Source organism: Mercenaria mercenaria, chromosome 16 (genome assembly GCF_021730395.1).
Source record: "Mercenaria mercenaria strain notata chromosome 16, MADL_Memer_1, whole genome shotgun sequence".
Lineage (NCBI taxonomy): Eukaryota > Metazoa > Mollusca > Bivalvia > Venerida > Veneridae > Mercenaria > Mercenaria mercenaria.
In genome coordinates, this window is record NC_069376.1 from 18,123,498 (window position 1) to 18,139,454 (window position 15,957).

General features: G+C 34.3%; 1 protein-coding gene across 2 annotated transcripts in view; it reads right to left on the minus strand.

Moving 5' to 3' along the window:
• Positions 1 to 1,097: 1,097 nt before the first annotated feature.
• Positions 1,098 to 15,957, minus strand: part of LOC128549503 (uncharacterized) — a 31,191-nt gene continuing 16,331 nt past the window's right edge. For both annotated transcript variants that reach the window (XM_053526233.1, XM_053526234.1), the window contains exons 5-6: positions 8,537 to 8,614; positions 1,098 to 4,893 (exon numbers count right to left, since the gene is read on the minus strand). In XM_053526233.1, the coding sequence (XP_053382208.1) occupies positions 4,469 to 4,893; positions 8,537 to 8,614 (503 nt within the window). In that variant the 3' untranslated portion in view covers positions 1,098 to 4,468. The remainder of the gene's footprint in view (positions 4,894 to 8,536; positions 8,615 to 15,957) is intronic.

Below are 15,957 nucleotides of genomic sequence, written 5' to 3' on the forward strand. Positions count from 1 at the left end.
AGGAGAAGATGTTTAAGTAAAAATGTTGACACAGGAACGACAGACCTAATAGCTCACCGTATTGAGATAAAAGGAAAGATTAATTTCCAACAAGTTTAAAAAATATTTGATACATCTACTTTTGTACAAAACACTTACAATTATTGAAAGCAACAGTGCTAACTGCAATTTAAATAACAGTGTTGTAGTACTGCACATGTATTTATACATCACTGTTTTTTCTCTTCACATTGCTTATATACATGACTAAAAATCTCTCATAAAGTCAATTTTAATTTCACATCTTAGTTATTGTAGTTTGTGTAGATCAAATATGCTTGTATTTTTTGTCAGCATTAATGTCGATCGGGGTATTTTCGAACAAAAATCTTAAAATGATTATTTCAAAAAAACTACTATGCAGAAAGATCTTGAAAATCCACATTCAGTTAAAAGTCACATATATGCTTGTCATTTCTAGTAAATATCTTTGTCCGTATTGTATCTTATGACAAACCAAACCAAATTTTGACCTTCGACGGGGTATTATATCGGTCATGCAAGGGTGTTATCGGACGTTATAAATATGGGACAAAATTCACTGACCTTATTTACACATGTTCAACTGCCATCAGATAAGTTTAAAATTTACTTATAAAATGTTAGCTGTATTTATAACAAATAATCATGCAACCAGGCTAACTGGCCTCGATGTCTTATCAAATGTTCGTATATTGTTACAAAAATGTAGTACTTTTCATACTATAGCACATTAAAACGTTTGTAAGAAATGACAATTTTCTAGTAATTACTTTTGCTCTAGCTAGTATTCCAGCCGGCTGATAGTGAGCATACATATTCCATGAGATTAAGTTATGCAAAACTCATGGTCATGAATAATTCCCTTCCTGCTTACGTCTACAGTCTGGGACAATTGTCGTTTTTGTTGTGGTTATGTACGTAAAATAAACAGGTTTACATGTTATAAACGGCCAGATCAGGACTATGCTACGGTTAAGTGCTAATATTTATTGTCAGGAAGTGGGATTTATTTTACATACATTCATTTGTAAAGGGCGGATAAAAAAGTTCAATTGCAAAGTACAAGTTTCGTTTATTTCAATAATACATGTACTTGAACAAACACAATGTATACATAGACACATTTAAAACAAGATGAAAAAATCTACAGGACTTATTTTGTATACACAGAATGCGTGTGAATAAGTTTTAAAGACCGCTTACGTTAAAATGAAAACGAAATAAAAGGAGGGAGTGATGAAATGAGGCCGTTACGTAATTCGAAAGAAAAATTCATCGTTGAATAGAAGAATATATGACTAAAATTGTCTTTTTGTACAGAGAAACCACTTACAAGTAGGCATTGTTCGTATAACTTGTTTCAAAACATTCTAATATGAAGCCATTTACAACAAACACTCCTGGAAGAAAACCTTGTTTCATCACATTCTCAATACTGAACATGAATAGCACGTTATTTTATTACAATAATCATGCATGCTTCATCAAAAGTTTAACATCGGACGACATCTCCAAATGAAAAGCACATACGACCTCATACGATAAGCCCATAAGTGACACACACGTGGTTCAGACGGGTAACTCATTGCAGTCTCACGAATTCACAAAAACAACGATGATGACAACAAAAACAATACACTAAAGAAATACAAGAGCAACGCTTGATGTCACAAAAATATTTACAAAAATAAAATACTATGTCAAGAAAGGAGGCATCACTTTGTTGTGAGACTGTAAAAAAGTTAATGACCCGGTTCATAGCACGTGAAAAGTCTGTTAAGTTTCAATTTATTTAAACACGTGGTTTTGATATACCAGCTTACATGCAACAACTTAACCAAACATTGTTCGGAAACAGAGGCAAGCAATAAGCGTTACTTAAATCTGTGTACATCACAGTGAACAAGTGTGTTAAGATTCAATTCATTCAAACAAGTGGTTACTGAGACACCACTTACATGTTACAACTTAACCAAACATTTAGGAATCTAAATAATTAAATGCTTCAAATATTAAAAAAAAATGTGTACTCAAAATGAATGTCGAAACAGCTGATATTTTGTAGATCTATATTTTCAGTAGCGTAGCTGGTGATAATAAACAAACTTGACTATGATTTGAATTGAAAACAACGCCTGTTACATTAACATTTGTTATTCTCTGAGTCATTTAAAAGTTTAAAACTGAAATGTCTCGTTAATGTTCATTAACAGTGTTCATTATGTAGAAAGCTATTAGGCCTACCACAAGCTCAAGTTTCACTTTACGAAACAAATGTTTTAATTATGTAACAGAAATATCATAAATATAGCGTATTGTTTTATCCCGATATGTCCAGTAGATATTCTTGTAGATGTTTTCTCTTGTAAAACATTTTAACTTTTTCAACAGCAAATGAAGTATATTCTGCGATAAACGCACGTTTAGTTCATTACTACTCGGATCAATGAAGTTCATCAAAATTCCTATAATCATGTTTGAATGAGCATGATAGTATGTTTACTGAATAGGATCTTCTTGTGGATCATTGTCTAATTGGCCATGCTTGACCACTTAACCAGAACTTTGAACCGTCGTAAATCAACCGAATAACAACGCGAAGTCTTTTTTTTTTTTTTTTGTTTTGTTTTCTTTCTTTTTTTTTTGATGGTCCGTTAATAACAGGAACTTTAAAGTAACAAACAGAACGAAATTTAAGCATTTCAAGTAGGCAGGTTGAGAGTCCACACCTGTAAAGGCATATGTATGCATCATCATAAATGTGTAAGCATAATCACAATATATACTGGATATGAAATACACAGGCAATGCGGAATCACAAGGCCTTTGGTAGTTCTGCACGTTCCGATGTAGAATTTGATTAAACTCTGATTTTTCAAAACTTAAGAATATACTTCGAAAATTCTACAAATAAAAAACACAGAGTCGTGTGCTTGAGTTTTAGCTTGACTGATTTGAATAATTTTAACCTCAAACAAGTTTTCATAATGGAAGTCTATGGGAAAATCTCAATTTTGATAACACTTTTGCAAATAGATTTTATTCTACAATGTAGATTTTAATAAAACCTCTCACAGTCGTAAAAACCATGGTTAATAATACGGCGAAATAACATGTATGAGTCCGTGTCATTGTTTTTGAGATATATGTGAGATATTGTGTCAAGTGTTTAAATATAATATTTTATTTTTAAAATGAGAGTAACGTCGCCGTCTTGATAAATTTACACATGAGTTGCTATTAATTAAAAAAACTACTTTCATTTCCCTATGTCCAGGCTTTATTCTACGTTATCCGGATAAATGACGTTGCACCAATATATTCGGTCACCAAACGTGCAGTACTGCCTTTAACAGTCTGTATTTTATATCCAAATGGTACAATCATGATAACATAACCATAAGTTAAGCCTTATATTTACAGTTTTCACTTTCTTTCACTTTGATTATCTGATGCAAGGATGCACACCTTTAAAGTAATATGCTTATATTCTAACGACAAAATCGTCCGCTAACGGTGGCTGTTTGAATAGCAAATGTTCTAAATTGCATTGCAACACACTCTTTCCATGAAAGCCTTCGGGGAAAATACACATCTTTCGCATGACGGTGTAACATGTGTAAACAAGCAGTTAAGAACTGAAATGTTAGGATATGGTAAAAGAAATTCTGACAACGACTGCGGTATGTATTCGCTCCTGTCAAATAATAGTGTTTAAACTTCTGTTTCTTTCTTGGCAAGGTATTTGAATATTGCTAAAGCATCATTTTTGCAATCTTGTAAAATATTTGCTAGTGCTCTCCCGGTGACCTTGTAAGAAATTCCTGCACTAATTACAGTGCCGACTACGGGAATAAATGAAACTCCATCCTCCGCAAGCCCTCCAGCTACCATGCTTGATAAATATGTTTTCAACCATTGTGATGATAGAAACCCCTCAGATAATTTTAGACCTACTGCCTGTTTGAAAGCATCTAATGGTAACCCTGCGCTATCAGAAAATCGAGCCAAATCTTTTTTAGTCAACTGAAACTGAGTACCATACGACTCAACAGTTGCTTGTATCAATTTAAAGTCTACTACCAATGAAAGGCCAGGAACTGGTATTGCACCCCCTAAACCAGAGAGCAATGACACTTTCCAAATTTCCCCTTTTAGGTATTCGGCTTTAGCCTTTATAACTTTCTCTGAATTACTAATTAACCCGAAAACTACAACACGTTTTTTTTATTTCAGGGGCATCCTCTACCAAACTCTCAATGAAAAGTGGAAAGTCGTATTTCTCTGTTTTCCAGCTTGAAACTAGAAATACAGGAAGTTCGGACAGCGACGAAAGCTTTTGCTTGCAGTCATTTCCAATTTTTTCTAACTCCCTTTTCTCGTCAAATTTAGAACCTGCTTCGTGCTTAGCTTCACGAAGGTCGTTATCGATTTTTGTCCTAACAAATTAAAAATTTCTATTTCTTTTTTGTATTTCGGAAGCTAACCAAGAGTCGTCATCAGAAAATCTCGTTGAGGAGCATATGATAAAGAAATCATACTTATCAACCTGTATTTTTGATAAGTATGTTTCTTTTGGAAAATTGTCTGTTCCAACTCCATGAATGTCCCATAAGATAATGTTTTCATAGTGTGGGTGGGGATAAGGTGTTAGTGTCATGGTTGTTTCAGTTGTCCCGACATCAGCATATGTCGGATCACCCTTCGAAACTCCTCGTATTGCATTTATTAAGCTCGATTTTCCATTTCCGCTTCTGCCCATCACTGCTATTACCAACGGAACCGTACGTCCATCATCTAACGTCTCTCTTATTATTTTCTCTACTCCCTTCTCTCCATATTGCTTAATGTGTTTTTCAAGTTTATCCTTGCCTGTCAAGATAACAAAAATATATACTGCAATCGTATCTTGGGGGTAAGTATATATTATTATATTGTCACACCGCCATCAAAATTATTGCAACAAGATGGCCTACACAAATATATATAGAAAATTAGAATGTGTCTGTAGGAGTAGGACACAGGGTGGGCCCCAACTGGTACATTTGTCACAAATAAGGGGCAATAATTCAAATGTTTGCAGTCGTAATGGGGTATAGCCTCAACACACATTTTATGAAAAGGGTTCATTATTCTAGGCTCTATACTTTTTGAGCTATGAGCATCACTAACAAAAATCTAATATTTTGGCTATTTCAAGGGCCATAACTCTGTAATAAGAGTAAGATTCTCATGAAGAATACCAAGTGTGCAAGGCCACATCATGATAAACACTCCTACAAGGTTTCCTGAATTAACATCTAATACTTCTTGAGCTAGGCACATAATTAGGTGAAAAAGAGCATTTTTTTTACTATTTCAGGGGCCATAACTTTACCAATAGATAAAGACTTATGCAAGTTTTCAACCATTTATTTTAAATACTTTTTTAGCTAGATGCGTCACAAGGTGAAAATATACATTTTTGACTATTTCAGGGGCCATAACAAAAAACTAGGGGACAGACCCAAATAAAAAGTAGGAGGTGTGCAAGTTCATATCATGATTAAGACTCATGCAAGGTTTCATGAATCTATATCAAATACTTTTTGAGCTAGGCATGTCACAAGGTGAAAATGTGCATTTTTGACTATTTCAGGGGCCATAACTCTAAAAAATAGGGGGCAGACCCAAACAAAAAATAAGAGGTGCGCAAGTTTATGTCATGATTAAGACTCATGCAAGGTTTCATAAATCTATATCAAATACTTTTTGAGCTAGGCATGTCACAAGGTGAAAATGTGCATTTTTGGCTATTTCAGGGGCCATAACTCTAAACGTAGGGGGCGGAGCCAGATAAAAAATAAGAGGTGCGCAAGTTCATATCATGATTAACACTCATGCAAGGTTTCATGAATCTGTATCAAATACTTTTCGAGCTAGGCATGTCACAAGGTAAAAATGTGCATTTTTGACTATTTCAGGGACATTACTCTGAAAATGGGGGGGGGGGGGGGGGGGGGGATCCAGACAAAAAATAGGAGGTGCGCAAGTTCATATCATGATAAAGACTCATGCAAGGTTTCATGAATCTATATCAAATACTTTTCGCGCTAGGCGTGTCACTAACTTCGGACGCACGCACGGAAAAGACCAAATCTATATGCCTCCACCACTCATGGGGGCACAATTACTAATTTAAACAAGAGCTGTCCGCAAGACAGCGCGCTCCACTATTCGGGGATTTGACAGTAAAATGAATATATGTCTGAATAAGAGACCTCTACTTTAAAACCAAGGGGCATAGTTCAATCAAATACACAATTTTGAGAAGTTAGGATTGTTACAACACATGCAGATGATGATGATAAAGATATATTTTGAGTTTCAAGTCATTATCTTATTTAGTACCAAAGTTATGTCCGAAAAACGAAATTTGTAAAAAATGTAAGTATAAAAGGGACATAATTCGGTCAAAAATACAAATCAGAGTTATGGGTATTGTTACCACACATGCAGATGATGATGATAAAGATATATTTTAAGTTTCAAGTCTTTATCTTATATTGCATTAAAGTAGTATCCAGAAAGCGAAGATTGCAAAAACGTTTAAGTACAAAAGGGGCATAATTCTGTCAAAAACACAATTAGAGTTATGGGGTATGTAGCCACACATGCAGATGATTATAAACAAATACTTTATTTTCAAGTCAATATCTTTTAAAGTATCAAAGATATGTCTAACAACGAAGCTCTCAAAAATATTTAACATGAAAATAATTCAAAGTATAACTTCTTGGTGACCTTGACCTTGGGTATAATTGGCCCAGCCCCTGCACATACTTTGTTTGTATGGTGGACAATGTTTATGTAAAGTTACAGTAATATATAAGCAAAAGTAACAAAGATATGACAGTATGACAGAAAAACAAAGGTTGCAGAAAACCTTTAACCTTAAAAATAACCTAAGTATAACAGCCTGTTGACCTTGACCTTGGGTATAATGGGCTCGGCCCCTACACATACATTGTTTGTATACTGGACAATGTTTATGTGAAGTTACAGTAAGATATAAGCAATAGTAACAAAGATATGGTTGCCGAAAAACTTTAACCTTAAAAATAACCTAAGTTTAACAGCCTGGTGAACTTGACCTTGGGTATAATGGTCTCAGTTCCTACACATACTTTGTTTGTATACTGGACAATGTTTATGTGAAGTTACAGTAAGATATAAGCAATAGTAACAAAGATATGACAGAAAAACAAAGGTTGCCGAAAAACTTTAACCTTAAAAATAACCTAAGTATAACAGCCTGGTGACCTTGACCTTGGGTATAATGGGTTCAGCCCCTAAACATACATTGTTTGCATACTGGACAATGTTTATGTGAAGTTACAGTAAGATGTAAGCAATAGTAACAAAGATATGACAGAAAAACAAAGGTTGTCGAAAAACTTTAACCAAGAAGGGTCACGCAGACGCTGACGCCGGGGCGAGTAGTACAGCCTCCCTATTCTCCGAATAGTGGAGCTAAAAATACGTTATGAAACGTTCTAAAACTATATATATATTTACATTTACTGTAGTGCATGGTAAAGACTCATCTAGAGTGTGTGGTACTCTTGTGTTGCGAACAAAAACAATTATTTGTCTTAGAAAGGAAGCTCAATTAATAAATATATCCAGGATTTTGTTGGTTCTATCAGACCATAAAAGTCATAACTAACTACAGAGGTACTCTGATAATAAATGCCGGCTGATATAAATTGCACATCACCAAAACGACGGTGAACACGTACATTACAAGACAACTCACATAGTATGTTAAAATGTTTCGAAATTCTCTTGAACTGCTATAAACTTTCCACCTAATCTTTTCCCTAGGGAAAAGGCGCGCATTGTGACATCATAATTATAACAAGCGATGATTATAATTAACAATAGCTGTAATGCTGATTTTTCTTTTAAATTCCATTTTAAGTGTTAAATAATTCATTTTGGGCTCTTATCTGACTTTCTACTTTACAGAGCTATCGACCTTTTGTAGAGAAAAAAAAAAGATCGGTTATTGTATATAACTGCCGGTGACCTGACATTCCTTAGCATATATTATTGGAACATTTGGAGATGCGTCGTCGAAAGGACCTTCACATTGCCTGCAGTATAGCTTTACATTTAAGACAATAGAAGTCAAACAGTGATATTGGTTTTCAATTCATTTCGTTAAAAGTGGACAATAACATGATAGTAAGACGAAGGTTAAATACATATGAAATAAAAGGAATGAATGGTGGATTTTCTCTTAACTTTTTTGATAAATTTCAATATGGCTTTGTTATTACGTTGAGGATAGAAGTACTTAGGCCAAAACGGCTCTCCTCGGAATCATGAGTTCACTTGCTCATAACAGGGATTTATTTTACGTATAAGCCTCTACATCATTGAAAACAACGAAAAAACTCAGATATCAAACGCAAAATTGATTTCAAACGTGACTTGAACGAACATGTATAAACATTGACATCCATCATACCTGCTGTAATTTTTTCCATCAATTTGCTTGACCACTCAGAATATTGTTTGGCACTTGGATTTACCTTCTGTTTCGAATCTGTAATCATAAAGATGAAGAAAATACAGAAAAGAACTTGTAAATTGTTATTTTCGCTGATTTTACAGTCAAGCGATGTTTCGAAACCATATCGGCGAGATTCAAGTGATTCGAAATCAGCGACCTTAACCACTTGGCCACTGAGGTCACTCGAATATAAAAATCTAGATAAAAGTGAAAATACATCATGCCAGTTTGTGGCAGGCGTTTGTCTGAAATACTAGTAAAGCAAAGTAAAAGTAACAAAAAAAGATAACCCGTTTATTTTCAATTCCACATAAACAATTTATATATATTTATTCCGGTCCTGGCGTGTTTTAACAAATACCTACTATTGGCGCCATGCTTGTGCGAATAAACAGTTCCATCATATCTGATATAAATTTTACAATAAAGAACATATTAGAATCGAAATAACTTATAGCAAAACAGTGCTTTATCACTATTTATACACTCGGGCAGTTATACGTCGTCCGAAATAATTTCACTGGGGCTGCGCCCTCGTAAAATTATTACGCCCGACGTATAACCGCCCATCGTGTATAAATAGTGATAAAGCACTGTTTTGCTATAAAATATTTCTTAAATACATGTTAAATAGCATGAAAGATATGCGATGAAGTCCTTTATAATTATTATGTTCTGTTAAGCGCAGATAGTGATTATTTTGAATATGTACTATATGATAAAACACGATTAGACCCGTTTATAAAAAGTATACCGATATGTTGGATATATGGTTGCCACGAATGTCCACCCGTCCGTTCGTCCGTCCTTCCGTCCATCGCGTCCTCTCTTTAGCTTGTAAACCTCTGGGAAGATTTTACAAATACAAGCACCAGTTGTTAACCTCATAAAGGCGACACACAGCGCTCAACTAAGGTCTGAAAGTTCAATGTAGACATACATAGAGGTAAAAGGTCGAAAGGCCTAAACCGCTTGGAAGATTTTTCAGACAACTAGTATCAGTTATTTACCTAAACGAGTCAACGTGCACTGTGCGCAACCAAGATCACAGGGTTCAAGGCCCGGGCCACACTTGTAGATAAAATGAGCCGCGCCATGAGAAAACTAATATAGTGCGTTTGGGACCAGAATCCGCGCAGTCTGGTCAGGATCTATGTTGTTCGCTTTCAAGACCTATTGCAATAAGAGAAATCGTTAGCGAACAGCATGGATGCCCAGGATGGTCCTGGTCCATGCTGGTCGCAAACGCACTATGTTGGTTTTCTCATGGCGCGGCTCAAATGTCAAATAGCTTAATTCATTTTCCGCTCAGTATTGTCTTAACCACTTGAAAGATTTTCATATAAAGTTGCAGCAATTATTTATCTCACAAAGACGATGAGCAGAACACACAACGTTACTAGTCCACACTAAAAGGTCAAATGTCAAATAGCTTTAATCTTTATTCACTCCATACCTTCTAAAGCAGTAAAATAAATTGATAATTGACATCAGTTGTTAACTTTATCCAAACGTTTTTTATCATGCATAACCCGGGTTATTAAATCCAAGGGCAAGGTCATACAGAGAGGTTCGAAAAGCTTAAATTTGTTTTCATTTCAAACCTTCTTAACCACCGGAAGGTTGTTCATGAAACTAGATCATTGCTAACCTCATCAAGACCACTTGCAGAGTGTACAAACCCGGTCACTCGGACCAAGGTCAAGGTCGAACTAGTCGGTTAAAGGCCACGATCACAACATTTAAATTTCATTGTATCAAAGTTCAATTCACATTTAGTGATAGCTCTATTTTCAGTACTTGAGAGATGTATTCTTAATTACAGCATGCATTCTTTATGGATGGTTCTATTATTTTTTGATAATGATACATGTATCTAAAATATTACATAATGAATGAAGTGAAAAGCTTACTAGTAAAAAGTTATTAAAGTTACTTGTACATACTCTGTATATACATAATTTGGTGCTCTGTGCTTCCGAGAAATTTACCCCTACCTATTATCTTTTAACAAACCTCTATTCTAACAACTGTATATGATCCCATTTTTGGATGGCTTAATCGATTGTTTGATAACCACCATAGATTCACACTCCGCCTAAAATGACTATTGCAGGCCGCCCTAGTTATAATCATAGCTGGTATGTGCTCTTCTTCCAGTACAGTGTTAGGAATACCTCTCAGTAGCGAAATTATAAGTCGTAGAACAATTGCTTGTTTAGATAATGTCCCAAGCACTTTTTGTGAAATTACAAACGTTGAAAGAAAAGTTACGATCAGGTTATAAAAAACGTTTAATTCTAGGCGTAACACCCCTTCAATATTTAACTAAAACTATAACTGGTTTGCCTATTTCACTCTCTAGCCCACATGTCTTAAAAATGTCTAAGTATACAGGATCGGCTTGATACATTTATATCTGCTTGTATGTATTTTTGTAGTTACATTGATGAGTTTCCTCCAGCTTATAGTAGCTAATTATGAAGCGTATTACATAATCAAAGCCAAGTACCAGCTGTTTTGACCATTTCCAGTTGACAGCATTAGCAATGTCAATGTATGCTATAAATCCCCGTTTACAACCTGCCGGATACAATGGTATTTGCAACATACGTGAACATCTCTTACGGGGTTGCTTTTAATATGTCTAATTGCTTACGAAAATATATTCTCTGGTCTCATATTGATATTTCTTTTCATGATAGAATAATTTTTCCTTCCAGCTGTCATGTCTTGCTAACGTATTGAGACAGTATCACAACCAGATAATGTATTATAAAGAATGTTAGCTTTATGTCTACGTTCCTTGATGTATCCTTTCCTGTTGGATTCTTGTCCTTGTTTTTATGCCAAATAGACGGCTTACTGCGGAATTAGTCAACATGTACCAGAAGTGTTTAGAACGACCAAATTAAGCTTAACAACTAGCAAACAGTTTTACTGTGGAAAATATAGAAATTAACAGTGTGTATAAGTGTTGGTTGCTCGTAACGTTACCTCTTTGTGGTTTTATTTTATGCATCTGCAGCAAACAAATGTGCACCATGTCGCATACAAGTTAATGCACCACATGTTATAATTTCAATACAACATAGTAATGTTAAAAACAAAGGTATCAAGCTGTAAGTCAGTAAATTGTGCCAGATAAAATTCTAGTTCCTAAAGGAAATACACAGCACGGAAACATCGAAATTACCTCATGTTGACATTTCTAATATTCATATATGAAGCCACGTTTGAGGAAAGACTTTAAGGTATGAACATACTTAATAGCTGGCTTCTTTATTCCAGATAAAATTGACAAATTTCAAATGGCTACAGCACAGAGCAGCACCCGTTTTAAATGTATGTAGCTTATATTTTTACATTTTCTTAAAGAATATTGTCAGTGCTGAATAAAATCATTAAAAGAAATATTGCGGGTAATGTACTTCAGTCAAACAAACCAAATACAATACCAAGTAAAAATGATACCCTAAACTGTATGACCTACATTTCAATTAATAAATCTGCCATACTATCATATTATTGCGAAAATGCTTCCTACATGCCAAGGATGGATCTGTTATGTGTTTTCAGCAACAAAAAATGTAAACAAGAGGGCCATGATGGCCCTATATCGCTCACCTGTTATCATTGCACTTGAGGACAAGAAGGTCCTCAGAAAAAATATCTAAGTCTAAAGGACAGGAACAACAAAGGGAAGAAATTTAACCAAAAAGAAAAAAAAATCTTACAAGGTACAGATATGTCAAAATGCACCTAAAAGTTGGAGGTACCATCCATGTTGTACCACAGGAAAGTGGTCTCGGTTTTTCACTACAGCCAATAATAAAAAAGTTACTAAAAATAAGCTATTTGTAGTAACGTAAAATGGAAGTAATTAAAAAAAAAATATTGTAAGTGACCAAAAGAAGGATCTGCCAAATAAATCTGTTGACATAAATGAAATTTCAGATCAGTATCTTCATTAGTTACGGAGATATACCAATTTTAATTTGAAATAAAGGGAGGTAATTTGACATAAAATCAGTCCATACCCTGATTGTCTCAGTCCAACTAATGACAATTATGGAATTTCAAATAAGTCCTATAAGTACTTACTGATATAAATCCATTTTGATTACAATCAGGGGAGGTAATCAGATATAAAATAACTCTGGAACCTACGATTATATCTGATTTGTCATGGAATCCAAGATTTATTGTTGTTGAAGATATTTTGGAAGTTTGCATCAAATAAAACCATAAATGAAGTCTCTATATGACTACAAAAGCCCAAATAGCCAATTTTGGACCTTTAAGGGGCCATAACTCTGGAACCCATGATGGAATTTGGCCAGTTCAAGAAAGGAACCAAGATCTTATGGTGATACAAGGTGTGTGCCAGTTTGGTAAAATTCAAATCATAAATAAAGCTGCTATTATGCAGACAAGGTCAAAATAGCTAATTTTGGCCCTTTCAGGGGCCATAACTCTGGGACCCATAATGGGATCTGGCCAGTTCAAGAAAGGAACCGAGATCTTATGGTGATACAAGTTGTGTGCAAGTTTGGTTAAAATAAAATCATAAATGAAACCACTATCGTGCAGACAAGAAATTGTTGACGCACGCACGCACGGACGCACGGACGGACGACGGACGACGGGTGATCACAAAAGCTCACCTTGTCACTATGTGACAGGTGAGCTAAAAAGGGAAGGAAAAAAGAGTTAGAGCAAAGGAGGGCTCTTTGAATGCGCCATTTTGCGACTACCATGTTTTTTTTCCGCCAGTTTTCTATTCAGTGTCTGTATACCTAATTGTGACCCTTGCATTGCTTAATTCTGTTAAATCTGGACTGACCAGTAATGATACTTGACTTTCATTACCATGTACACTTCATAGAACCAATCAATTAAATGCTACACTAGTGCAATAACACATTCGTGTATAAGAAATATTCGTGTATAAGAAATATAAATTTGTCAAATAAATGTATAAGAGAAGTGCTGGGAAACCTATTACAATTCCTAGATATATATTAAAAGGGTGTAAATATCAGTTTCGTTTATTTTATGGGTCTTTAAATGAGTCATTTGGTTTGAAAACATGATCACGTCATATACATATAACATACAAAAATGACCTATTGTAGGGTCATTCTTTTTGATATAGATCTATTTCCCTAATAATTACAGATATAAAAGTAACCTCGTACCTAAACATGTGAACATGTTTTACTTTTTTGATATGTTATACATAAGATCCATGAATATTGTTTCTTTACTTAAGTTCAGTAATATGATATTTTTTAAATTTTACCCAGCCAGCATGACTATATCGGCCCGATATAGGTATAATGTCGGAATGTCGGCAAAATGTGCCGATGTAGGGCCGACGTCGGGCCGTTGTGAGTGAGTGAGTTAGGTAGATAACTTTATTACTTTCATATAGGCTACAAAAACCCATGATGACATATAATTTACATAATACAAGATGTAGCAAAACAGTGGTGAACATCACACTATGCGAAATATTTTTTAATTGGAATTTAAAAACTCTGTTCCGGAGAAGGTCAGAAATAGCTATGAGAAAAAATCTGTCCTCTAACCTTTTTACTACTGAAAATAATGCAACCTCCCCCCCAAAAAAAAAAAAAAAAAAAAAAAAACATTTACTGTAAATTGTTAAACAATTTGGGACTCGTGGCAGTAACTACTCCAAAAGTGTTTGTTTTACCTGACCTTCAGTATAAAAAAAAAAGATACTCTTAGATATTTCTGACATTATTTAGGTTTTACGGTGAATCGACACAAAATGATCATATATCGCCGAGATCGGACCGTTGAACTGCCGCAAAATATTTAAATCGGTAGATCGACATCAATCAGTGTAACTTTTTCGTAAGTCGGATTGACATCGGGCCGATATTGGATTATCTAATATAGCTATATGTTCAAAATATTATTGATAAACGTGAAAAAGTAATCTTATTGTTTATGTGTGCTAATTTATTAAGCAAATATGATGTATGCCAGAATTAATCAAACTAGGTTCCAAACAAAATGTGTAGACGGTATTTATCAAAATTTTTTATGTAATAAAGTTGTAATTAAGATGCAGTTTTATTTTATGTAGAATGCCGCCGTAGAAATATTTATATTTACAAAAAAATGAAAATATAAATATGTTTAAAATTCTAATTGAACAATTTTAATAGTGTTAAGAATATACAGAAAACTTAAGTAACTGTATAAAACATGTAGTATATAGTTGTGAAAAATATTATATCAATAAAATCAAATAACCATCATACACATAATGCGAGACACATCTGTTCTCAAGTAAATTACTCTGAGAATTTATAAAGTGTATATTTGAAGAAAACTTTGATGAAGCACTGCGTGTCACACTATTACACGACAACGATATGATTTGCCAATATCGGGCCGATATCATTTTGATGGTGGCCAAATATCGTTTGCCAATGTCGGACCGATGTCATTACGATGTTGGCCCGATATCGTCTGCCGACGTAGGGCCGATATCATTCCTATTTGCAGCCGATATTGAAGCCGATATCGGGCCGTTATAGACAACGACGTCGGTTTGATATCGGGCCGATATAGAATGCTGGCTGGGTAACGATTAAAATAAATTAATTTGCCTTTAAAATGTGATTTTTAACACATTTCCCCTTTAAGGACCTCATATTATTTTTCCCGAGTCTTGTATATTAAACGGTATAAAATGTAATTCAATAAATTTTGTGTCAAGGGTTATAATGGGTTAAGGTAATGAATTTACATTTTTAAAAAAGTTCTAGATATATTTAATTGAAATAAATAAAAAGTAGTTCCACTTTGGGGCCTCATGTTTTGGTCTATTTAAGCCTACAATCGTATATGTAGTCCATTTCAGATTCAGTATACTTTATAATACTTAAATTCAAACTTTCATGCTTTCTTCTTAAGAAACATCTTTTTACACGCAGTTGTGAAACTAAACATACAGTAAATAAGATTACCTCCCTTTTCAGTATGTATCTTGAGCATTTTGCAGTAAACTTTGTATATTCTTCAATAACAAGTGGTTGTTTGTCTGTGCTAGTGATATGTTATCCATGTTTAGATCATATGAAACATTAATTTATATTATAGATAAATTTCAATTTAAAGAAAAAAAAATACCAAGACATTTTACCTCCCTTTTTTAAATTGATTTAAAACTTTAAGGAGATTCCAGGGCAGATATAGCGTGTCTCCTCCTCTTGAAAGATTTGGAATACGTTAAAGTAATTTAATGCAAAATTTGGTGTTTTCTTCACAAATAGGAACATATTTGCCATTTTTTGTTCTTTATCTTACTCGCTATACTCTTTTCTTACTTTGGC